This window comes from Equus quagga, chromosome 1, assembly GCF_021613505.1.
Source record: "Equus quagga isolate Etosha38 chromosome 1, UCLA_HA_Equagga_1.0, whole genome shotgun sequence".
In the NCBI taxonomy this organism is placed as follows: domain Eukaryota; kingdom Metazoa; phylum Chordata; class Mammalia; order Perissodactyla; family Equidae; genus Equus; species Equus quagga.
This window is the reverse complement of record NC_060267.1, coordinates 13877660-13905017: the sequence shown is the minus strand read 5'-3', so window position 1 is coordinate 13905017 and position 27358 is coordinate 13877660. Positions and strand designations below refer to the sequence as shown.

General features: G+C 34.6%; 3 protein-coding genes across 3 annotated transcripts; 2 read left to right on the top strand and 1 right to left on the bottom strand.

The window, feature by feature from the left end:
- The first annotated feature begins 9814 nt into the window (after nt 1–9814).
- LOC124234948 (olfactory receptor 2AP1-like) lies at nt 9815–10741 on the top strand. The gene has a single exon (XM_046652633.1). The coding sequence runs from the start codon at nt 9815–9817 to the stop codon at nt 10739–10741; it is 927 nt and encodes a 308-aa protein (XP_046508589.1).
- Nucleotides 10742–22884: 12143 nt separating this feature from the next.
- Nucleotides 22885–23816, top strand: LOC124252203 (olfactory receptor 12-like). The gene is given in 2 exon segments (XM_046685477.1): nt 22885–23647; nt 23650–23816. Coding segments are annotated over 2 exon segments (930 nt in total).
- Nucleotides 23817–25526: 1710 nt separating this feature from the next.
- Nucleotides 25527–26462, bottom strand: LOC124229010 (olfactory receptor 6C74-like). The gene has a single exon (XM_046644135.1). It carries the CDS (start codon nt 26460–26462, stop codon nt 25527–25529), a length of 936 nt encoding a protein of 311 aa, XP_046500091.1.
- Between the last annotated feature and the right edge of the window lie 896 nt (nt 26463–27358).

The following is a 27358-nucleotide window of genomic DNA, read 5'->3' as shown; positions in this document are numbered from 1 at the left end:
GTCCCTTACTATGTTGGAGACATGTTGATGCGTGACCCCTAAGTTTACATTTTAAAGTATGTTGGTAACTATCCAAAGAGATGGATACGTTAATTAGCTTGAATGTGGTACTTACTTCACAATGTATCTGTATATCAAATCACCAAACTGTACACCTTAAATATATAAAATTCTTACTTGTCAAATATATCTCAATAAATAAAGCTCTTGTTAAAAAATACAAAAAATAAATTTAAAAAAAAAGGATATGGGTTCTTTCCTATTGCTCTTTTGAAGCACTGCTCTTGGAAAGGCCAGCTGACATGTCCTGAGGATCTCAGGCAGCTCTGTGGAGAACTCTACATGTCAAGGAACTAAGGCTTCTTGCCAATGGTCAGAACCAATTCAACAGCAATTTGAGTGAGCTATCTGGAAGCAGATCCTCCAGCCCCAGCCTAGTGTTCAGGTGGCTGCAGCCCTGGATTTATTGAGCTTTCTTTTTCCAGCTTTATTGAGGTATAATTGACATATTGTGTAAGTGTAAGATAGACAACATGATGATTTGATACATGTATATATTATAATATGATTACTACAATAGGGTTAGTTAACACTCCATCACCTCACATGATTACTGTTTTTATGTCCATGTGGTGAGAACATTTAAGATCTACTCTCTTAGAAACTTCGAGTATGTAATACTTGTATAACAAGTACAACAATACAAATAATACAAATATAACAATACAATATCTATTGTTAACTATAGTCACTATGCTATACATTAGAGCCCCAAAATTTATTTATCAAATAACTGAAAGTTTATACTCTTTAACCAACATCTCCATATTTCCCCCAATCCCTGGCTCTGGCAACCACCATTCTACTCCCTGTTCCTGTGAGTTCAGCTTTTTTAGATTCCACATATAAGTGTGACCATATCTTGACTGCAGCCTCATTAAAGACTCTGAGCCAACTGCCCCCAGATAAACGTTTCTGAGTGTGGTTTCTGAATTCCAGAACCACAGAAATTGCGAGGTAATCAATGTTTATCATTGTTCTAAGTATTGAGGTAATTTTGTTACATAAAAATAGATAATTACGACACCTTCAATAGATTGTTGAGAGTTTTTATAAAGAATGGCTGTAAAATGTAATCAAGAATTTTTTATGCAGCCAATGAAGACGTAATGTGATTTCCCATGTTTAATCTCTTAAAACGGCAAGCTGTCTTGACTGATTTTCTAATGTGAAGTTGGATCATTATTTATTAACATTTTTATACATTGCTGAATTAGTTTTCTAAACATCTAATTTTGGATCTTGATGTCGATGTTCCAGAATGAAAGTGATGTGTAATTTTCCTTTCTATTACAGAATTTATGGGTTTAAGTCTCAATAGTGATCCGGCTCAATAAAATAAGTGAGGAATACTAATATCTCTTCATTATTTAGACACAAAAAAACTGTTTGTGAAAGACTTGATTTTTTTCTTTTTTTGGGTCTTAGTTTGCTTGGTAGAACTTTCTAGTTATGACAAATGGGTGTATATTTTTTTGTGGAATTCTTTTTGACTACTGATTCATTTTTACAAATTGTTGTGTCACTAATCCAGTTTTTGATTTCTTCTTAAGTTAGCTTTGGTTAATTGTATTTTGTTCCTAACTTTTCAAAATTTTATTTATCTACACTGTTATATTTATTTGACCCATCCTTTTTTATCTGGAACATTTGAAGGGAAATACCTTTTACTTATTATTTATTTTGGTTATTTTCTCCTCACTTTATTTTTTTAGTATATCTTTCCAGAGCATTGTCAAACTTTAGTTATTTTCAAAGAATCACGATTGGCTCCACTGATGCTCTCTTCTGTATGTATGTTTTGTTTCATTAGTTTCCAAGGTTTTCTTTGTAATGTATTGCCTACCATTTTCTTTTTCCTTTTCAGGAAGATTAGCCCTGAGCTAACATCTGCTGCCAATCCTCCTCTTTTTGCTCAGAAAGACTGGCCCTGAGCTAACATCTGTGCCCATCTTCCTCTATTTCATATGTGGGATGCCACCACAGCATGGCTTGATAAGCAGTGTGTAGGTCATGCCTAGGATCTGAACCTGTGAACTCTGGGCTACTGAAACAGAAAGCACAAACTTAACCACTGTATCACTGGGCTGGCCCCTGAGGGGGATATTTGGATGTATATTCTGTGACACTATAAACCTCTGGTTCTCCAAAATTTTAGTGAATTTGAATGTGCCCATTCAAAGTAGAAAGTGTGCAACACTAATTGTCAAAAAAACCTGACAATTTTCTTGGATAGCTTTATTCATATTTCACAGTGGAGACCATGGATGGTGCGCTATAGAGATTGATCACTCAAAGACCAGCCGCTCAACCTAGTACTGCTAGTCACTCAGGATACAACCACGTATGAAATGCAAGCACTTGCCTCCACATTGCTATTTATTATGTTTCTCTTTTCTCTCATTTTGGTCTCCTACACTCACATTCTCACAACTATTTTGAGGATGCTCTCTGCTACTGGTCGCCAGAAGGCATGTTCCACTTGTTCATCAAACTTCGTTGTGGTATCCCTTTTCTATGGAACAGCCAGCTTGACCTACCTACGGCCCAAATCCAACCAGTCCCCTGAGAACAAGAAGACAGTGTTATTGTCCTACATCATCGTCACTCCCATGTTAAACCCCATCATATACAGCCTAAGGAACAAGGAAGTGAAGGGGGCAGTCAAGAGGACAATCACTTGAAGAGTCTTGCAGAAGTTAGATTTATTTTGAGTCCTATTGTGTAGAGTTTTCCTAAACAAAGTAGGGAGTGGAACCCATGAACAAAAGCTTAAGAGGAATAGAAGATTTGCTCTTATTTTGTCAGTGTCACTAACTATGATGGATGGATCTCAGTGTCTCACTGAGTCCCAGCAACAAGCATATGGTATTCTCAAATCGGAATAATTGAGAGAATCCTTATGAGGGGACTATTTACAACTTGGGGAGCAGGGTTAGATAATAATCACACAGCTCATATGATGGAAATTTTATATCTCTTCATCTGAAAGGGCAAGGTGAAGAAGTATTAACTGGAACCTGGAGAATACTAAACTATGAGGAAAAGCCACCCACCAGGAAATCTGTTCTTTAGTAGAGGATGGCTGCCATCCCAGCCTTATTCTGCTTTGACTTTCTCACATTTCTTGCTGGTGCCTGTTCTGGATCAAAGCAATTTTGAGACAGAGGACAAGAATGTCTGTTGATGCAGTATTTAAAGGCCAGTCTTCTAGGGCACAGACCAGGATGGAAAAAGTTATGAAGGATAAATGAAAATATCCACCACAAACCACAATATATCCTGCAGCTAATGTGATGCAATGATCAGTCATGTAATGTGTTTTAAGTGACTGTTTAAAAGGTCTATTGAAAGGTGGAGATTCCTTGTTGCCAAGAATTCATGGTGCAAACTCTTTAAATGACTTGCTGGTTTAAATGAGGTTATTTAATAAAATTAGTATTAATATTTGGTGATGTGATTCTAGACTTCTTTGATTATTGGCTAAATAAGCTCTTAGTTTTTTTTTTTTTTTCTTTTGAGGAAGATTAGCCCTGAGTTAACATCTGCCACCAATCCTCCTATTTTTTGCTGTGGAAGGCTGCTGCTGAGCTAACGTCTGTGCCCATCTTCCTCTACTTTATATGTGGGACGCCCACCACAGCATGGCTTGACAAGCATGCGTAGGTCCACACCTGAGATCCGAACCAGCGAACCCCAGGCCACTGAAGTAGAATGTGTGAACTCAACCACTGCGCCGCTGGGCCAGCCCTAAATAAGCTATTAGTTTATATGAATCAGCTATTACTTCTTAGAATTTATACAGCAATTTTCAGGTAGATGAAAGGAAAAAATTTATGAAAAAGGATGATTCATTGTGGAATGAAGCATATTGACTTGGCAGTCAAATAAGCACTAATTTGAATTCAGACCCTGATACTCAGAAACAATTTATTTATTCTCCATGAACCATGATTCATACATAGGTTTGTGGCAAAGTTATGTGAGTTTTCACTGTATTATTACAATGTAATATATTCAGAATAAAGAGAACAGTGATTATTTACGAACCGCTTAGCCCCTGGACCTATTTTGTGAGTCTTAGGGGAAGGCAGGAACCATTTTCCATGGAGGAGATGTGAGGGCCAGATACATATTTTACCATACTGCCTTGCAGCTCATTTGTAGACATTTAAGCTCAACGAATCAGATTTTGAATTGTGATTTAGTGGCACAAAAATGGAGACAGTGGAGATTCACATGAAGTCACATGGAGACTGTTATAGCAGTGGCAGCTCAGTGTATTTGAAATACTTGAAGTAAATCATATATTTATTTGGAGTGTGCTTAAACTGTTTTAGCTTGTGAATCATCTTTTTCTGTATTTAAGTATCTTTGGGTTGCTTTGAAGAACGAGTTTAAGATATACAGCATAATGTCTTGACATACATATTTTATGAAATGATTACCACAATAAATTTAGTTAACATCCATCACCTTATATAGTTACAAAAAAAATCTTTCTCCTTGTGATGAGAACTTTTAGGATTTACTCTCTTAGCAATTTTGAATACACCATACAGCAACGTTAACTATAGTCATCAGGTTGTACATTTCATCCTCAGTATTTATTTATCTTAAAACCAGAAGTTTATACCTTTTGACCATCTTCATCCAATTCTCCAGCTGTACCCTCTGCCTCTGGCAACCATACATCTGATCTCTTTTTCTATGAGTGTTTTTTTTTTTTTAAGATTTCACATGTAAGTGAGATCATACAGTATTCTATTATTATTATTTGGAAATAGGGCATTTATAGATGTATAATGCCCTCAAGGCCCATCCATGTCACAAATGTCAAGATTTCCTATAGGTCTGTGTACCTCTGTGTCTCTAAAATCTCTCTCGCTCTCCTTATATATTTATAGATGTAATCAGTTTAAGATGACGTTGTACTAGGTTAGAGTGGGCCTTAAATCCAATGAGTAGTGTCATTATATAAGGAGCCATATGAGGATGGAGGCAGAAGCTGGAAAGATGCAGCTACAAGCCAGGAACACCAAGGATTGTTGACAACCATCAGAGGCTAAGAGAAAGAAACGGAATAGATCCACTTTCTTTCAGCCACATGATTCTCATGAGAACAAGGCAAGGCTAGCCTGCTGGAAGCAGAGAGATCTATTGAAGGAGAGCTCATTCATCCCAGCTGAGGCTGTTCTAGCTCAGGTACACAGCCAACTGATTCCCCAAAATGTGGGATAACCCAGTCCAGATCAGCAGAAATGTCCAGCTGAACTATAGACTCATGAGCAGTAACAAATGCTTGTTGTTTTATAGGGGAGATTTGTTATGCAGAAATGGCAAAGTTACAAAAGATGCGTAACTAATTCCAGGTAATGAAATGGGGAATCACATCTATCAGATCCATCCTTGACTCTAAGTGAAATTGTTCACACTACAAAACATGGTACAGAGAAGGTGTGAATGTCGACCTTGCATTGTACCAGAGCTAGTTTCTTGTACTTGCCTTTATTATTGCCCACTTAATTTATTGAAATCTCCCTCCCTTCATTTGTCTGTCTCCCTGAATGTTAACTTGATCCTCAAGCTTCCAGTATATTTTTCTATCTTTTACTTAGACTGTTTTACACATGGATCTGAATACTACATTGATTACAGCACGAACTATAGGTTCAGTTAGGAGAGAATTCTAACAACCCCATTAGCCCTCAGATCCACTACTCTCAATATAGTTCCTATAATTTACCCTTTAGAAAATAAAACGGGAATAGTTCATTCAAAGACTTTTGATCCTTTATAAAAGATTAAAAAGGGAGATGATAAAATAGAAGAGCTCAAGCCTGGAGAAAATTGATATAAAATAAGAATTAGGTAAAAAACCAAGATTCAGTTAATATATATTTATAGGATTCCAAATATGTGCTAGTCACTTTCATAAGTCCCAGAGATCCAGCATTAAATAAAGTCCTTCACTTAGCGGAACTTACAATTTATTGAGGATGATAGACCAAAAACACATAAGCGAATAAAGAAATAATAAAATTTAAGAATGGTGTGAACAATAAAAAAAATCGACTATGTAGAAAATATCAAGCAAGTGAAGGTGTTAGACAGTGGTTGAGTAGTGGCTATGTTGGATAGCACGGGCAGGGAAACTTCCACTGGAGCATGCCCAATTCTGAGATCTGAATGACAAGAGATCTGAATGACGTGATGTCTAGAGAAAGAATATCACAGAAAGATGAAATAACAGATGCAGAAGGCTTGAGCTGGCAATGGGCTTGCGTGACAAAGGAATAGCAAGATATTCGCTCACATAGAGCAAAGTGAATAAGAAAAACAGTGATGGATACATTTTAAGAGCATTGGAATGGTAAAGAAGGCCATGCAGGGGATCGCAAGCTGCTTCCATGCTCTAAAGCAGGGCTACCTTTGTTTTCTTCTTCCCTGCTAACTTGACCCATCTTTGTTAGGATAGAAAGCAAGGCATTCCTGAACATTTTAAAGCAGACAAATTCTCAAGGCCTAGGGACTGTTTCCCAGTGGGTCCTGAGTCTTTATATGCTCCAGTTCAGCCTCAAAAGGAGCCGATTTGGACCTAAGGCAGAAGTGATTCACCGGCTTGAGGTAGGAGAGGGTTGATGATGGCTACATTTAACTAGAAACATATAGTCTCCTTATTTTGTTTGTGTACATTTCATGTTTGCTTGTTGATGCAACTGCACACACTTTTTAAAATAAAATTTGGAATGATTTAAGTACATACAGGTAACAAACTCAAAACATAACATTTTAGTACATATGTATTTTTTTTCAGGCAGTAAATATTACACCATACTCACAGAATTAAACTTAAAGTGGTAAAATAAATCAAATGACAAATATTCTGTTTTTCCACTATGCCCATTCTTCTTCTCACAGATTTGATTTTCTTAACTTTCCTCTTAAATGTAATCTAAAACAATGCTCCATAAACTAATAGATATTTCTTAAAGCTTTGGGGTCCACCACAGAAGGAAACAGAAGCTAAACATGAAAGTGACATATAATTCATCATGAGGATGAGTTGTCTTTGAGAGTGTGAATTCATAACTAAAGTTATCCATAAAAGAATTGGGTAAGTTCTTCCACGCCCTTTTAACTGCACATAAACCTTATCTTTTTTTTTTTCAGTGACCTAGGGGTAAATCTTTTGAAGACAATATGTTTTTTTGCCAAATAAATTCTCTTGGGATCAGGTATTAATTATATCACCATATACATACACGTATGATTTTATACATATATATATAAAATATATATAGCACTGATAGAACTAATCTTTACTATAAAGGAGTATCATCTTTTTTATGATGAAAGAAATATGTTTAATATAAATTTTACTTCTTATATAAAAATTATCATTTTGTTCATCTTTTATTTAATACATGATGAGACAACTTACTATTATAAAAATTTTGCTTTACTCTCGTTTTTGAACACTCATTTATTCATTCAGTAAAGTGGTTCTATCAAGCGGGAATTGACTGCAAAGTTTTGTTTTGTGAAAAAAATTACTATTTAAACAATGGAAATTTCAAAATATTAACATTCTTTAGTGAATGCAATTGCTTGATTATTCACTTTTTAAGTTAGAATTTTGTCTTAATATCTAGGATCTCAAAATAGAAGATTACATTGATATCTTCAAATTATCTGACACACTAGTTATTTTTATGTAGAAACAGAAAATTTTACCAATTGTTCCCATCCCTAATATTTATTTCAACTGACTGTGGCAATATTACAATTTAATGAACTATTTTGTTATAGGGCAAGTAGTGCCCTGATATTCCTCTAAATGTGAAACATTCTTATGAAATTCATTATTTGTACATAGTTTTTAATTTCCCGTACTTGTAAATGTGTACTCATTATAAATTAGTCAAGATAACGTATTCAGACATAGACAGCCAAAATTTCAATTGACACTTAAATTTACATTATTTGTACATTAATCTAACTGTTCATTAACATAACAGAATTCCTCCCCCCCCCCCAAGTCCCCCCAGTACATAGTTGTACATTTTAGTTGTAGGTCCTTCTAGTTGTGGCATGTGGGATGCTGCCTCAGCACGGCCTGACAAGCGGTGCCATTCCGTACCCAGGTTCCAAACCGGTGAAGCCCCGGGCCACCAAAGTGGAGCGCGAGAACTTAACGACTTGGCCATGGGGCCAAGCCCCAGAATTTCTAATATAACACTGCATAGCTGCATAGCATCTTATAGCCTTTAAATATACAACTTTCTACAAAAGTGCTAATTGGATACAGTTATAATATTAGTAACCCTGAAATTTTCCAGATATAATTTTACTAGATAATGTCTTCCTAAGTTGGCAAAACTGCCCTTTTTCTGTATTAAATATTTCTGGAATTTTTAACTTAAGATATAAAATGTGTGACTATTGCTAACTTATCATGGATTATAATATGAAAATACACTAGCCTATGTAGTGAAACAATTGATCAAATGAATAGAATTTTATGATTTTTTGAATAGGAAAAGGCATTCTGTTAGTAATATTTCTTCCTGTCTGATTATGGAAAATATTAAAAGAACATTCTGAAGGAACTGTATGCATAAACTTAATTGAAGCTTTATTTGCATAAAAACTCTATAGCATTCAATAAAATGGGGCTATGAGTCTAAAGATAAGTCAAAAATATATTTTGCATTAAAATGTTACTAAACTGTACAATTTTCCAGGCTCTGTATAAAAAATATAAAGGAATAGGAGCCAATTCTTCTGGTCAATTCATTTGTGTTAAAGTTGGACAGATAAAGAGTGCATAACGTGATATAACTGGAAAATAACTTGACCTTACGACTCAGTGTTATGTTATGGTAAAATTTTATAAAGAAGAGGAGAAACAATTGTTGATTGGAATGGTTAGATAAAATTGTACAGAGAATTGAGCTTGAACTGACTTTTTAAGGCACTATACTGTGTTGATAGATTCTGCGTGCACCAAGAAAGCACAGTGAGATTATTCTGATTTACTATTTCACCAAGGACTAATCCATATATCTATATTAAATGGTGATGGCATTTACTGAGCCCTGACATGAACAAGGAACTGTAAGCGATATGAATTCCAAACACTATTAAGAATTAAAAGAAAAATCTATACAGGCTTTGAGCTTCAGTAGGCGCACAGAATTATTATTCAAAATGAGAAAGTTGAAATAAGCAAAAAATACAAAGCAACGAGAAGAAAACAAGCAAGCTCAGTGTTGTTCCTATAGTTCATACCATGCATTATATTGATTTTGTTGACTAATAAACTGAAAGTTAAAAGGCTAATTTAAAAAATCTCAAATAAAACATACTCTCTAAATTTGCTTTAGTTTTGTCTATGCACATGTGATAGCATACAATAACAGAGAGGAAAATCAGTGTAGAAGGAATGAGAACAAAAATATAAACAAGTGGGAAAATGGTGAGAAATATTGATACTATTTAGAAGAAATGATTGAAAATGTCCCTAAGAAGCAGGATCTTTGTTATTTCTGAAATAAATTAGGAACATGTGTTAATTTTTTATTAAAAGATAGGTCATTTTAAAAATAAGGGGTAGAGGAAGAGTCAGCGTTTTGAATTTTACTTTTAATTATTTCTGACCTTCATTTTATATTTCAATAAAAGTCTGGAGGCTTTTGTTTTATTCCAACATTTATCATTATTATTTTCTGCCTTAATTTGTCTGAAGTTAATGATGGGAAACCAAACCTCAGTGAAAGAGTTCATTCTTCTTGGTTTGACAAATGACACCGAGCTTCGAGCTGTGCTTTTCCTGTTTCTGCTGCTCACTTATGTCTTCAGTGTCATGGGGAACTTGACCATCATCATTCTGACCCTGCTGGATTATCACCTCCAGACTCCTATGTATTTCTTCCTCCGGAATTTTTCCATTCTGGAAATATCTTTTACCTCTGTCTTTGTTCCCAAAATGCTGGTCAACATAGGGACTGGAGACAAGACTATCTCTTTTGCTGGTTGTTTCACTCAGTACTTTTTTGCCATCCTTCTGGGAGCAACTGAATTTTACCTTTTAGCTGCCATGTCCTATGATCGCTATGTTGCCATTTGCAAACCCCTACATTACACAATTATAATGAGCAGAAGACTCTGCATTCAACTTGTCCTGTGTTCTTGGTTTTCTGGTTTTTTAGTTGTCATTGTGCCACATACAATGACTCTGCAGCTGCCTTTCTGTTCATCCGACATCATCAACCATTATTGCTGTGACTATACTATCTTACTAAAATTATCTTGTTCAGACACACATTTCATAGAAGTGATTGCCTTTGTCGCCTCTGCGGTTCCCCTCATCTTCACGTTGATGCTGGTAATTCTTTCCTACACGTACGTCATCAAGACGATTCTGAGAATCCCCTCTGTTCAACAAAGAAAAAAAGGCTTTTCTACATGTTTCTCTCACATGATCGTGGTCTCACTTTCTTACGGAAGCTGTATCTTTATGTTTGTAAATCCCTCTGTTAAGGATGCAGCAACTTTTAATAAGGAAGTGGCTGTTTTAAATACTTCAGTTGCCCCTCTGTTGAACACCCTAAGGAACAAGCAAGTCAAAATAGCCTTCAAAGATATGGTCAGGAAGATAATTTTTTCAAGAAAGTGAAACTATCTGAGGTTCATTATTACAATAAATAATAAATGTTTGGATGTCCGTAGATGTGCATTATTATAATTTAAAAATATTTTCTATATGACATCATTAATATCCTATCTGAGCATGGAGACAGTAAAACTACTTATTTAAGTAAGCTGATTTTCTCATCACTTTATTGTTCATAAAAATTTAGAGGGGTGTGTGTAGGTATGTGTATGTGTGTCCTCTAAGAGTTTCATACTTTTTTCTTCATTTGTACTTTACTTCTAAAGAAAAGATTGGAGAGAAATTCATAATTGGAAAAATGACTTCTAATAATTTGCTTTTTTTACAACTGAAATTTTCTTATCTTATCCATTGCCATATGGTCTTCAATGTCTACACTTGTAACTGAATAATTAAATACAAATCCCAAAGAAATTTACTTTAGTTTGTTAATAACAGCTTAAGTAATATATTAGTGAATTGATGCAAAGTTGGTTCTTTTCAAATTATAATATTCATACTTAAACTTAGTCTTTCCACAACGATCACTTAATGAGAACATGGGCATATTCGGTTTTTAAGGGAAGAAGCTCTGAAGAAGAGAAAATGGATATGTCTTTGTTTCATTATTGATGGGAAAGTGCTTCAGGATGATTTGTACACAGATTAAACTCTTTGAATGAATCCAGGAAAGAGGTAAAGGGATGATTCGAATTTAAGCTAATTAGAAATAGGTCCTTATAGTAAATTACATATGATTTAGTGTCGTGCCTAGTGACTGTTCTGGCTCTCATTTACAAGAATATGAAGTAAAGCTACATTAAGATTGTCCACGGTGTTAATGATATTGTAGCCTTAAGTTATATCCTTTCTAAACTTCATACTAAACTTTAAGAGTTTATAATTTGATATCCTTGGGCGGGCTTTCCATCACAAGTAAAAGCTGACATTTTCTGAACGTTTCTTGTCCATATGAATTTTTCAAAATGAATGACACAGATTTCTAGCATAGTTAATTTTAAAATTTAAAGAGACTATAGATATTTCTACTCCAATACTTTCAAGATACAGATGAAGAAAACTGAGTCCTAAAGATGTTAACCAGCTTCTATTAAAGCACATAGTTAATTAGTGCCACATTTCTACTCTTGATTCTTTATTCATCTGTCTAATGATGGCGAATCTACTAAGTAGCAGAGATCCTGAAAGGGTACCCGGGAAACCATGAAGGAGAAAGATGATTGAAAATGTACAACTTGTCAGTTTCTATACACCTAGTTATAATTATATCAAAAAACACCTCAATGCCTAAAACATAATTGATGTTAACAAGTAAATGTTTGTTACTTTGTTAGTTATTTAGATCCACAGATCTTTGATTCATTAGTTCACTCGTTTGAACTAAAATAGCTGACAATCTGGAGCAGAGAGAAAAAAAAGTTAAAGTCTACTAAAGATCAAGGTCAGGGAATCCTAGGACATCCAAAGGAATAATAAGAGGGAATAATAATTCAGTCCTTCATTCAACTAGAGCACGAGTTGAGTTCAGGCTGGGTTGCAGGTTTACTGTTTTTTTTTTTTTTATTGTTTCTTTCTTTCTTTGTTTTACAGTTTTGTCGAGTTAAAATTCGTGCACAATAAAGCCCAACCAAAAAAGTTTATAATTTGAGGAGATTTCCATAGGTATCCACCTGTGAAATCACTGCAAAATTCAGGATAATAAACTCCAAAAGTTTCCTTAGGCACTCTGGCAATACATTTTTGGACACTTTGTAATGTTTCAACTTGGCTAGGCTGAACTATTTTTCTAGGATTTCCCTTCCATCTGTGTTTCCTGTAAGGGTGAACCACAGGGGAGGATATTTGGGATATTTGGAGGGTGGAGTGAAGTGGAAGTCATTTTGTAACTCACACATGTTGTTGCTTATCTGCTGGTTATTTTGTTGGTCTGAGGGAGCTGCCAGGCTTGTAATTATTCCATTTTTGCCTGGATCTTTTTTCAGCTTCTTCAACTCCAGATCCAGGTGTGTATATTGAGCTCCTTGACACAGTGCCCTGGCTTCCGTAGGATACCAGGAAACCTGAGTGCAGAGGCAGCAAGAGCTAACAGGTTTCAGTCCTTCCTCATGTGGATCTCCCTGTGCTAGACAGACATTACACTCACAAAACTGGACTCAAAATGGATCGTGGACCTAAATGTACACTGTGAAACTCTAAACCTCCTAAAAGATAACATAGGAGAAAAGCTAGATGACTTTGGGTTTGGCAATGATCTTTCAGAAACGACACCGAAGGCAGAATCCATTAAAGAAATAATGGATAAACCAGACTTAATTTAAAGTAAAAACTTCTGCTTTGCAAAAGACAATGGCAAGAGAATGAGAAGACAAACCACAGATTGGGAGAAAAATATTTGCAAAAGACACATCTGATAAATGACTGTTACCCCAGATACATTAAAAAAAAAATCAAAAACCTCTTAGAATTCGGCAATATGACAACAAACAACCTAGTTAAAAGATGGGCTAAAGATCTTAGACACTTCATTGAAGATGATATGCAGATGAAAAATAAGCACATCAAAAGATGACCCACGGCATATATCATCAGGGAAATCGAAATTAAAATAACAATGAGAAACGAATACACGCATATTGGAATGACCGAAATTCAGAACACTGACAACTCCAAATTCTGCTGAGGATGTGGAGCAACAGGACCGTTCATTTCTTGCTGGTAGAATGCAAAATAGTACAGCCACCTTGGAAGACAGTTTGATGGTTTCTTACAGAATTAAACACTCTCTCCATAAGATCCAGCAGTCACCCATCTTGGTATTTACCCAAACGGGTTGAAAGTTTATGTCCACACAAAAACCTGCACACAGATGTTTATAGCAGCTTTATTCTTAATTGGCAACATTTGAAGTCAACCAAGATTTCCTTCAGTAAGTGAAGGGATAAATTGTGGTACATCCAGACGATAGTGTTTCTCAGCATTAAAAAGAATTGAGCTATCAGCTGTGAAAAGACATGGAGGAACTGTAAATGCATGTTACTAAGTGAAGGAAGCCAATGTGAAAAGGCTACCTATAGTATCATTCCAACTACATGCCATACTGGAAAAGACAGAACTATGGAGAGAGGAAACAATTGGCAGTTGCCAGGGGTTGTGGGGTGGAGGAAGAGATGAATAGGCAGAGCACAGAGAAGTTTTAGGGTAGTGAAATTAACCCATGTGACACCACCATTATGGATACATGTCATTGTATATTTCTCTGCACCCATAGAATATACAACACGAAGAGTGAACCCTAAAGTGAACTGTGGATTTTGGGTGACAATGTTTTCTCAATGTAGGTATATCAACTGTAACAAATACACCAGTCTTGTGGTGGATGTTGATAATGGGAGAAGTCATGTAAGTATGGAGGTAGGGGGTATAAGGGAAATCTTTGTACCTTCCTCTCAATTTTGTTATGAACTTTAAACTTCTCTAAAAAATTAAAGTCTTAATTTTACAAAAACACAAAGAAAAAACAAGATGCTACTACACACCTATTAGAAAGGCCTTAATCTAAAAAAAGACCGCACCAAATGCGGGCAAAGATGCTGAGCAACAGGAATTCTCATTCATTGCTGGTATGAATGCAAAATGGTGCAGCTACTTTGGAAGACAGTTTGCTGGTTTCCTATAATATTAAATGTGCTTTTACTACATGATCCAGCAATTGTGCTCCTTCATATTTAAACAAAGGAGTTGAAAACTTATATCTACACTAAAGCCTGAATATTGATATTTAGTGCAACTTTATTCATACTCATCAAAACCTGAAGTAACCAAGATTTCCTTCAGTAGTTGAATGCATAAATAAAGTGTAGTACATCCAGACAATGGAATAATATTCACGACTAAAAAGAAATGAGCTATCAAGTTGTGAATAGAAATGGAGGAACTGTAAATAAGTATTATTAAGTGAAAGAAACCAATCCGAAAAGACTACATACTGTATGATTCCAACTGTATGACATTCTTTCAGGTAATGTACCTTTGAATAATAGAATAACTTTTAAAAATTATTTCTATATATTTTTTCTTGTTTGCTTTTTCATTTTTAGTGTCTTTGCTGGACTATTATTGAATTCTGTTTGCTCTGAGAAGCCACTGGTGTCACTTCTCTGAGGCACAGCCTGAGGCTTGTGTACAGTTACTCTTGTGCATAGTTACTGTTCGATGGCAGGGGTTTAATCAGGGCTGCCTTTGGCTGTGTCTTCTCTGATCATTTGTGCCTCTGTAAGTTTCCAACCCAGCAGATAGCCTCCACTACTTCTTCTTGTTCTGTGGTTTTGAAAACATCTGGGAAACATATTGCTGTATAGCCCGATCCAATTAGATTTGGTCCCCTTTACAAGGATAGTCTTTAAGACCAGTCTTTGAGGTTTGTTCCAGCTGCAGGATGGCCCTTGTTAGCTATTTTCTTCCCCAGTTCTCTCCAGTAATCTAGTTGATCGACAGTTAGCTTTTTGCTCTCATGGAGCTACCAACATCCTCTTAATTGCTTATCACTAAATACTTGTTATGTTTGAGAGTTTACTTATGCTTAAACATTCCCATATTTTGTTCCAAATAAATTCTATTCACTTGGGTAAAGCTTTGGAGCCTTCTCTTACTATGGCCTGCCTTTCATTCTGGGTAAAACCTATGTTCAACTTTTCTGGAACTGGAGCAGGAACAGTGGCCCAGGTCTTTCAGAGTGACACCCCTGCTTTATGAGCAGGTTTCTAGGTGAGGTCAGTAGCCTATGGCCTTTGAAGCTCGTCTCTCTTTGCATAGAACCTCTGACCTCTGAACTGGGGCAACTGAAATTGGGGCCCCATTATTCTTATCCTATCATGCCTGGGGTAAAACGTCTACCTATGAGTGGGGCCGAGTAGAAGAAGAGATCTCTAGACATTTTAGCTGCAGTTCCTTTGAATAGAGCTTCTGTGACATGGAACTGGAGAGGATAAGAAATGTGTGCAGCCTGCCACTCTCAAGGTGATATGGTAGACTTTGACTGGAATCTGGGTGAAGAGGAATCCCTCTATTCTTGTCTATAGTTGCCTGAACAATTGGACCTTCTATCGTGGTGGACTGAGAGAGGGGAGAGATGGAGTGGCCTCTGACTCGAATACAAATATGTGAATTTTCATACTGACTTTATTCAGAATAGCTAAGAACTGAAAGCACCTCAACTCTCCATCAATTTAAGACTGCAGAAACAAAGTCTGGTATGTGTGTACAATGGTAAACAGAATACTACTCGATACTATGCAATAAGAATAATGAATTATTTATACATATGACAAAATGAATGCATCTCAAAATCATTTTACTCAATGTAAGAAGACTGACAGAAAAGAGTACATACTGTGTGTATGTGTGTGCGTATCCGCAAAAAAAAAAAATTACCTAACTGGTTATCTGAGAATGGAGTTGGAAGGAGGCATGGACTAAAAAGGGTCAGGACAAATCTTTTGGAGGTGATGGAAATATTCTGTATCTTGATGTGGTGATGGTTTCACTGATGTATAAAACTGACAAGATACACAGAATTGTACACTGTGAATGAATACAGTTCTTTTCAGATAAGTTATTCATCAATAAAATACTTGAGAAAAAATAAAGAGCCAAGCTGCTTTTTTAGATCCAAAGACTTGCATTTGTCCATAAGGACTGCAGTAGTGTCAGATACAAGCAAATAGTCTAATAATAGCCCACATACAAAGAACATTTTCTTCTCTGGTTGTGTTTATCCTTGGGAAGTTTCTTTGCACTTTATTTTCTTTATAGACAAAGAAAAACTTTGCAGTATTTATCACAGCAGACATATTGATAGGCATGGAGAAACAGATTGAAAAGTTTGTACACTACGAGAGAAGTTTTAGATAAATGAATACTTTAAATTAATTATGTAGTAAATTACATTTGTTATGATTTTAAAAGGACAAAAATTTATTCCAAATCAGTTTACCTGTATTTCTTGAAGCACACATATTTTGTGATATGAAAAATGTCTTCTAAATCACAAACTCAGTCAGATAATGTTTTGCTAATTTTATGCTTTTCTATGTTTAAATACTAAACAATTAGAAAATATAGTGGAGGAAATGATGGCATTCCATAAAATTACTTTAAAAATCCTTAGTAAAAATATTTATGAGCAATCAGGACCTAAATTTAAAAATTCTTTAAAAACTACTGTGTGACTAAAAGACTATATTTAAACCAGAGACATAATACTATATTTGATGAGCCTAATATTATAGGGATGTCATTTTTTCTCAAATATTTGCAACAGCTAATTGTAATCTTATTTTTAAAAATTCCTCTTTTAATGAAAAATTATTTATAGAATTTTTCTGGAATTTTTTTTTGGAGTATAGATAGCAAAATGATATGAGGCCAGAGCTTCTCCTTCTTATAGTACAATATTAGTAAAAGTTTGGTCAGTGTTGGAAGGGGAAGCAGTTTAAATATTTTAAACAGGAAAATAGTAATTAAGGTAATATGAGGCTGATCAAATTTGGAAAGGCTGGAGGAACTTTTGGATGACAGCTTTGTAATGATGCTTAGAGTAATATAAGAGTAATTCACAAAGAGGGCTACCATTGGAGGTATGATTTAAAAACATAGCACTGTAACTCTGATCCAGGGATCAAATACATAGACTCCGAAAGATGTCACTACTTCCTCAGCCATCAAATAACTTCTCTAGGAAGTTTAGGACTCAACAGTGCTGCAGAAAAAGCACACATCTTTCCACAATCTTCCTAAATGATAGAAAAAGAAGAGAAAAATAATTCCCTTCTGAATTCTGTTTGTATGGATCTAACTGGTAGAATACAGTCTGTGTCAAGAACCCTAGTAGTAGGAGACATTTTAACTTTCTAACATCTCCAAGTAGAAAGCACATGGAGTGGAGCTTGGGTGTCTAATCTATAAAATGTACCAGATTCCAATATTCTGTTTCTCATGTTTGAACTTCTGACAATAACATCAGTAACAACAACATGCTACTGCTTATAAATATGTAAGAAACACTTTCTTGCATTCACAACAGATGGGACATAAAGAAACTCTCAACAAATTCAAAGATTGAAATCATTCTATGTATGTTCTTTGATCAAGTCAACTCAATATGGAAATCAATGACAATTAGATAACTACAAAAATCTATGGGTATGGACATTAAAAATTGCCTTCCTAAAAATCCATGGATAAAAAAGAAAGCAAATTGAATTACAATAAATTATGATAAATCTAAGCTTCTGGGATGCAGAAAAAGAAGTACTTTGAGGGATATACCAAGCTTTATAGGTAAATATTATAAAGGAGGAAAACAGCAACATCTAGATTGATCTTCTATCTTAGTAACGTGAAATAGAGAACAGCAAGTCAAAACAAAAAAGATAAAAGAATGTAAACAATTTAGATAAAAATTAGTTAAATAAAAAAATATGGATAATATAGAATATTCACCTTGGTTCTTTGAAAGGTTAGTAAGGTGTATAGAACTCTAGCCAACTCAACAAGGATAAATCAGCAACATTAAATCATAAGCATCAGCAATGAAAATGGGAGATCACTACAGATTCTCCTGATACTAAAAACAACATAGTAAACAATATTTTTACCAAATATTGGTAATTTTTAAATAAAAATATTTAAAATGGAACAAGATGTATAAAAAAAGAAATGTGAATTTTAAAATATCTATTAAAGTCATTAAATTTTTATTAATAATCTTATAAAGAATGATCTTTGCCTAAATGGCATCACCAGTGTTTACTTTCACATGTTTAATAAAAGAATAACACCATTCTTCCATAAACTCTTTCAGGAACAGTCATAAAGGAAACACTTCCTAACTGCCTTTATGAATCCATCATGAATCTCAAACAGACATTAAAATAAAAAGTTATAGGGGCCAGCCAAGTTGCGTAGGGCTTGAGTTTGCATGCTTTGCTTAGGCGGCCCGAGATTCACTGGTCCAGATCCTAGGCGTGGACCTATGCATTGCTTACCGAGGAATGCTGTGGTAGGTGTCCCACATATAAAGTAGAGGAAGATGGGCATGGATGTGAGCTCAGGGCCAGTCTTCCTCAGTAAAAAGAGGAGGATTGGTGGCAGATATTAGTTCAGAGCTAATCTTCTTAAATAAATAAAGATAATTTTCTAACTTCAAAAATCTTTAACAAAATATTAACAAACAAAATAGTCCAAATGTAAAGAATTATAAAATCTCACTGAAGCGTGTGTTTATACTACAAATATAAAGACCATTTAACCTTTAAAAAATAATGAAGTTAAGATAGTTTCATATCTTCTCATGAAAGAATAACTACTACAAGATTTCCCTTCCATAGCAAAAATCTAAACTCTGGAGAAAATATTTGAACCAACTATTTTTGGATGCCGTACAATAAGCAGTGAAAGACTGCAATTTCCAACAAAAAGGAAACAAATCCAGAAGAAAAGATTTTAAGCTTGAATCCATAGCAATAGAAACAAAGATAAGCACAGAGTTAAAAGGAAAAAAAATGAACATTCAATGAGAAGTGAGAAAATGTTGGAAATGGAAATGGAAGGAGAGGGGCCAGAAAAATATTCGAAACTAATGGGCCAAAATCTTTTCAGGGTTGGCGCCAACTATAAACACGCATGCAAGAAAATTCACGAAATCCCAAGCAGGATAAACAGATATAGAAAAGCACATGAAGGAATAGCAGAATAAGATTTCTGAATATGAGTCAAAAAGCAAACATTAGCCACATAGCCAGAGGGAAAAGGAGACGCTACACATAAGCAAATACAAGTTAGAACATAGATTTTTGTCAGAAACAATTCAAACCAGAAGACAATGGAATATCTTCGAAGTGCCTACAGACAAGAGGGGAGACCAAACCAAAATGTTATATCCGGGAAAAATGGACTTTAGAATAAAGGCAAAATAAGGAACTTTTCAGGATCAGCCCCGTGGTGTAGTGGTTAGTTTCAGTATGTTCCACATCAGTGGTCCAGGTTCGTAGGTTTGGATCCCAGGCCCAGACCCACACCATTTATCAGTCATGCTGTGGCAGTGACTAACGTGCAAAATAGAGGAAGATTGGCACAGATGTTGGCTCAGGGAAAATCTTCCTCAACGACAACATCAAAAAATAATAAGAAGAAGAGATGGAACTTTTCAGATAAAGAAAAATTAAAAGAATGCATTATGCCAAATTTGTACTCTACGAAATGCCAAAGACAGTTTTTCTAGCTAAAGGGAAATATTATCAGAATAAATTAGGGTCTCTAGGAACATTTTGAAATGCACAGAACATGACTGTGGAAAGCCTTGAAAATTTTCATGTAAGACTCTCTTTCCCAAAATGTTAGTTGAGGAACCTTTGCACATTCTAGAGTAGTGGTCATCAAACTATAGCCTGTGGGCCAAATCCAGTTTCCCTCACTCATTGACCTATTGTCTATGGTGCTTTCACAAGACAATGGCAGCACAGAAGATGTAAAAAGAGAGGGAATTTCTTTCTCTTTCAGTATGCTTCTTGTGATGTTTCTCTTTTTGGTTCCAGCACCTGGTAGGCACCACGGTTCTTACCATGGATCTCATTCTTGAAGAAACTCCCAGACCACTGGCATCTTTTAACACCACCTCTTCTTGTGCCTTGAAATCATAGATGGAGTATGACTGCCTCCTTTTACGAATCTCTATGTTACTTCAAACCCCCTCCCTTTTTTTTTTTACTCTTTCGTTGACTATTTAGATTATTCTCTATATTTATTTTCTTCTTGTGCAAGCATGATGTATTTACAGCAGAGACAAGAAATGAATTTCTAAAATTAAGGGTTGCAATCTATTCAAAGGAAATATCACAAATGTCCCTCAGTTTAAATCATGAAAATAAAATAGGAATCAAGTACTTCTCATCCAAATGTTTTTCTATTACATTGTTTTAAAGTAGAAGTTTAGTTCTCATGTCCTCTAGATAGCCCTTCTAACTTTCGAATGGTCTTGTGAGTTTACTAATTGATAACTTTTCTCATTTTTCTTTTTGCATTATGACACAAAATACATTACTAGTGAGAGAACCCTTGGTCCTGGTTAATAGCTTGCAGAAGAAATTCCAACCGCTCTGATGTCCCTCTCCATGAGAAGGTTTCTCTCAGTACTTATTCCAGGTCTCTTTCTTGGTTTAATCAATGAAAAAATAAAGTAAATTTTTAAAAAAAAGAGAGAGAGAGGGAGATAAGCTACAATTTTTGCTAGTACCTGTTCTCAGCAATTTGAGTCATGATACAAGCATGGAGGAAACGCAATCCATGTTGCAGAAAAACTTCACGCTAAAAAACGTTGTTCATTTCTTTTCATACTTTTATTTCTTCATGGGTGTATTCTTTTTCAAATATAGTGAGAGTGTATCAAGATAAGAAGTAGTATTTATCCTTGAGATTCTCTCTCATACTTAGTTTATTCTCAACACTCTTCTTTTATATAGTTTTGGTTACATCTTTCTTTTTTCTTCCGATTTTTCTGTTGAAACTAGAAACTCATTTAAAGCAAGGTAGCATTTTTTCAGTTAATGGGCCCTGTCAGAGATTATTTTGATCATTCCTATGCCTTCAAAAATCAGTCAACATTTCTGTAAACTTTTAATCTTTTCCAGAAAGTAGATATTGTAACTGAACCAAATTGATTCGAATGTACTTTCATAGCCCCAATCTATCTTAAAATAATCTCAAAATTATTGAAACAATAGCAATGAGAATAACAAAAATTAAATAGATATTATGAGACATTTTATAATTTATATCATATAATTTTATTTTAATTATCAAATTTGTATAAAAATTTATATATACAGAAATATAAATTTTTATAATTTTAAAAGACATGTCCTTCCTAAGTGAATTTTTGAATTTATTGTCTGTCATTTTTCTTTTATGGTAGATTATTGAACAGTAAAACACCATGCTGCTCAATCTCATGACTCTAAGTCTCTTATATCTGCTTTTGTCTCAATTTTCCCATTAATAAAATTAGAATAAAAATTTCTTCCTTTCTCTAACTCTCCACTCTGCATTTTATTTAAGAACATTTTATAGTCATAATAGTAAAAGCCTAAATAAATACAATGCAAACTTATTTAAACACATTTCTTTTTCTTCCCATTTGTAGCTGTCTTTAAATTGTCCTATGCACCTTCTATCATATGGACATTGTTCATATGGACAGGTCTTTGCATTTGCAATTAGATTTGTCTGTTTCTGAAAAGACAGAAAAATCTCTACTCAAGATTTTAGAATTCTCTACTTGCATTTCAATCTGCAAAATCCAAAGAGAATGAAAGAGAAAGAAGAAAAGAAGGAAGAAAGGAAGGACAGAAGGATGGAAAGAATGAAGGATGGAAGAAAACAAAGAGGGAAACAATAAAAGTCTGATTTTATTGTGTTTAGGAAATACAAGCAAGTGTCACTTTGGATTTTAGCAGATGAACTGTGCCACTAAGAGTGTATGTTGCCACAGGGACCAAAATAATGAGAAATAAGGATATGAGGTTAATATGTAAAAGGATGAAACTTTTGTCAGGATCTGAAGTCTTTCTCCAAATGTAAGAAAGACAGATACAATCTTTGCATATTATTTTTCTATAGTAGATAAAGAAAATAAATAATCATTTAAAAATAAAATAAGACCATCAATTGAATTGATTTTTACTCCAAATAAAATCTTAGATGAATTATAATGTCTGTGAGAAATTATTCCCACTAAAGTCGGCAACTTTCAATGTCAGTAAACAGATAATAAATAAAGAAAATTAATAAAAAAGCTTTTGTTTGTTTCTAGGCATTTTCCTAGAATCTCCATTTCTCCAAAACGCTTAGAGAGCAAACGTCATTATTTGCAAATAAGTATCTAAAAAGGCTGACCAAGCAGATTGAACTCTTCATTAGGAAGACTGTTTAACCATTCTTTATGGTCATTGGTATTTTGTAAAATTTTAGGTAATATGATATGAAATAATTTTTTTCCATGCTGGTTTCTAGTGGTTTTTACTAAAACAAGTATTCTAATCATTCATTTCTTTCATTTTTACCACCTCTCCGGTTCCACCTGTAGTTCAGCTATGAAGAGAAGGCCTATTAGGAACTACTCAGAGGTCACTGAATTTATTCTGCTGGGGTTCAGGACCCCTCCAAAGATACAGATCCTCTTATTTCTAGTGTTCTTGCTACTCCACGTGGTCACTGTGGTGCGAAATATCAGCATGACAACTGTCATTACAATGGACTCCAGACTTCAAATCCCTATCTATTTCTTCCTTAGAAATTTGCATTTATATCTCTGCTACTCCACAGTCATTGCTCCCAAAAGTTTAGACAACTTCTTGGCTAATGAAAAGAACATTTCTTACAATGGCTGTGCTACTCAATTTTTCTTCTTTGCCCTGTTTGTCATAACTGAAGGCTTTCCACTGGCTGTCATGGCATTTGATCGATTTTCGGCCATTTGCTCCCCTCTCCTTTATCCTGTGCACGTGTCCCAGAAAGTCTGTGTTCTTTTGGTAACTGGATCCTATATCTGTGGATGCATTGACTCCATGATACAAACAAGGTTCACCTTCAGTTTGCGTTTCTGTGGAGAAAATAGATTGGACCACTTTTTCTGTGATGTCCCAGCCCTGATCAAGATCTCATGTGCTGACACCTTTGTGAATGAGATCGTACTGTTTATTCTCTCTGCTCTCATCATCATCACCACCACAAATGTCATTCTTGCTTCTTATGCTTCTATCCTCTCCACTGTCCTGAAGATCCCTTCCACCCATGGCAGGAGTCAGACCTTCTCCACCTGTGGCTCCCATATAGCTGTGGTGAGTTTATTCTACGGACTGTGTTCTTCATGTATGCCCAGCCTGGGGCCATCTCCTCACCAGAGCAAAGCAAGATTGTAGCTGTGCTCTACACACTTGTAATACCAATGCTAAATCCTCTAATATATAGTCTGAGAAACAGAGATGTGAAAGATGCTGTGAAAAGAATATTACACAGGAAATGAATCTCTCACTATTATTTGTAAAACCATTATACAATGAACAAATTTTGTTTTCTATGAGTCCTAGTTATGTTCTTGTAAAATTATTATATCAAGATACTTATGTAAATAGCAGCAAATATTTTTCGAAGTTTACAAAATAGTATTTCTAAGAGTATAGGTATGTGCATCTTTATTTTATTTGCTTAGAATATATGTAAGCATATATGTTTCCAAATAATGATGTAGTAATAATATTTTCATTTTTACTTTGCCTTGACTAGAAGTAAATATTAATTTATTATTAAATTAATAATATTTTGTGTATTATATAATAATTAAAATAATATTATATTTGTGTGAAGTATTCTTTAATTTTTATCCTACAAAGCAAATAAACTGATATCTGTTCGGAAAAGATAACAGCCCCATTGTGAAGGTGGCTCTTAAGATGGGATGGTAATGGTTACACAGAACACTTTTGAATAAAGGTCTTATTCTTTCTCAAAGATCCAAGTCTGTATTCTGAGAAGAATCATCTTTAGAGTTATTGCTCCTATGAAAAGGGGGCCACAATGCATTATTTGAGAAGCAATTTTTCAGATAAAAAATGTGTGTCAATAACATTCTACTAATTTTTATTTTCCCATTTTCTTCTTAATATAAAATAATATGTTTTGTAATAATAAAAGCTGATACTTAAAGAATGATACATATACCATTATTATCACCGTTTTCAAATAAGGAAATTGAGGTACCAGGAGACTAGGTAGCTTGATGTCTCTCAAACTTGGTGCTTCATTAAAATTAAAAAAAAAAAAAACTTCTAGAGGCCGGCCCCGTGGATACCTTAAATATATGTAATAACATACACAGATTCATAATTAACATTACTCATTTATTTTTCACTTTCAAGTTAGTCTTAAAAACATCTCAGAATAATATAGCTGCTTATTATTATGTTATAGATGTAGAGTCTAAGGAACACAGTTTGTTCCAAGTTGAATAATGAATAGCTGGGAAAAGTATCAAATGTGATCTCTCTAGGCTGTATTTTATTTTTAACCAAAGTTACCTAGATTTAGTACACACATTTGATTCAATGTTTATTTACTTATACATAATAAAATATAGCATAAATATAATATACCTTATGATTTTTTTATTACACTATGATGGTGTGATTTTTTTTGTCTCAAGACAAAGAATGACATGGATATTTTAATCTCAAGTTCCTACTTTCAAATATCTTTATTTAAAAGCAACAGGGAATGTGTATAAGGGCATGAAAAGCCAGGGAAAAACAAAATCCCAAAGAAGCCACATCATTTAATTGTTTTGAATTTATTAAGATTTTACAGAAAATCAACTATAAGAGAAAAATTTACTGCACATATATGGATATAATTAACAGTCTTCATGAATTGATACATAAAGTTGATTAAAATAACCTTTCAAATATTTGGAACACTTAAATGAAAGGAGAAGAGAAGAAAGGGTCAAATTTAAAAATTCCTTATAATGGAACAGAAAAATAAAGTTTTGAGATTTTGAAAGGGAAGGCATTATTGAGAAACAATAGCTAATGTAAACATCATGACACTTCAGAAAGAAGTTAAAGGACAAAGAGGATTATCTACTAGATAGTGCAATAGGAAAGTTGGGACCTAATCCAAGCACTTCCCTTGCAAAATTCCTTAATAGTTAATTTCACTTATAGATCTCATTATGATTCTACTTGGATAAAGACAGGCCTTTTTGTACCAAGTTCTTAAATGCTTGCTTCACCTGCTGGTTCCTTAGAGTATAAATAAAGGGGTTCAAAAGTGGGGCAACGGAGGTGTTGAGAATTGCAACTCCTTTCATCAAGGATATCCTCTGTTTGACCGAGGGTTTAATGTACATAAAGATACAGCTACCATATGAGACAGAGATGACAATCATGTGAGAAGAACAAGTGGAAAAAGCCTTTTTTCTCTGGTTGGAAGAAGGAATTTTTAAAATTGTGAGCGCAATATATGTGTATGATAGAATCACTAATACCAGAGTGACCAAGAGAGTCACCAAAGCTAAGATGAAGCTCATCGTTTCCAGCGAACGTGTGTCTGTGCAGGAGATTTTCAAGAGAGGAGCAATGTCACAGTAGAAATGATCAATGATATTGGAGTCACAGAAATCCAGGCTTAAGCCTAAGATGAGTCCTGGAAAAATGATGAAGAAACCAGCCATCCAAGAGCTAAGGACCAGCTGGATACAGATTTTGCTGCTCATGATGGTTGTATAACGCAGGGGCTTGCAGATGGCAACATAACGATCATAAGACATGACGGCCAGGAGGTAAAATTCAGATGCACCAAGAAGGAAGGCAAAAAATAACTGAGCTGCACAACAGTTATAGGAAATGGTTTTGTCACCAGTTGCCATGCTCACAAGCAATTTGGGGATACAAACTGTTGTATAAGAAATTTCTAAGAAGGAAAAATTTCGAAGAAAGAAATACATAGGGGTCTTCAGATGAGAATCCAGCAAAGTGAGGGTAATGATAATCAAGTTGCCTGAGATGCTTAGCAAGTAGGTGAGAAGCAGGAAAATAAATAGCACGATCTTCAATTTTGGGTCCTCTGTCAATCCTACTAAGATAAACACTGTCACTGTTGTACGGTTTTCCATTGTTGCCTCCTGATCTGCTTCCACTCTGGTAAAAATATTAAGAAAAAAGTTAAGAAGAGGTACTGAAGGTAAAATATGAAAATAACAATGTTAAATATTAGTAATTGCTATTGATTATATATACCGATGAGGCACTTTTTTCAAATGATTAAAGTAAGATAAACTCTAGCCAAAATTGTTACTTTGTACACACTGAGAAAAATATTTTCTAAAAATCTGATGAAATAAAAGAATATCTTATAAATCATCTTTATATTCTGGTTTAGTTATATTTGTGGCAATGAGGTGAAGAGATGAACATGTGTGCAAAAAATTAATTTCCTCTTTTCTCAATATGTAACAGCTAAAATGTCACATTAAATACACTCAGCCTGATTGATGACCATGTAAATATCATTGACTCAAGGAGCTGACTGTCAGTGCAATCGACAAGAAAGATGATTTATAAATGTTCTTGATGGTTGAAAACAGAAATCCAGCTTTAGGCTTAAGATAAATACTTGAATTCAATATAATCATGACCATAGCTCTTCAGTTGTCTGGCCTTTTGTCACATCTCCCATAGCTAATCACCACTCTTTGTCTCAGTCCTTCTGAGTTATTATTTCTATAAATAAGCATGATGTGTTTTGTCCCTATTGCAGTCTCTTCATATCTTCTGCCACTCTTCACTTTTACCACCTCTTATTCCAGTATTAAATCGACCTGATTGCATAGTAAACCGGACCTGAACAGAGTTAAACAGATTCAGTGTTTCTTCTGGTTATTGCTCTGAAAATGGGAAGGGAATAATAAAATTAAATGCAAAATAAAGTGAAGAAGGAGTCAGAAAAAGGGAAAAATAGAATAGGGAAGAAGAAAAGAAAAGACAAAAGTAGAAAACAGTTAAAACAGTA

What these genes read in the sequence shown, in the direction of transcription:
- LOC124234948 (XM_046652633.1), top strand. Translation starts at nt 9,815, where the DNA reads ATGATGGGAAACCAAACCTCAGTGAAAGAGTTCATTCTTCTTGGTTTG.
- LOC124229010 (XM_046644135.1), bottom strand. Translation starts at nt 26,462, where the DNA reads ATGGAAAACCGTACAACAGTGACAGTGTTTATCTTAGTAGGATTGACA.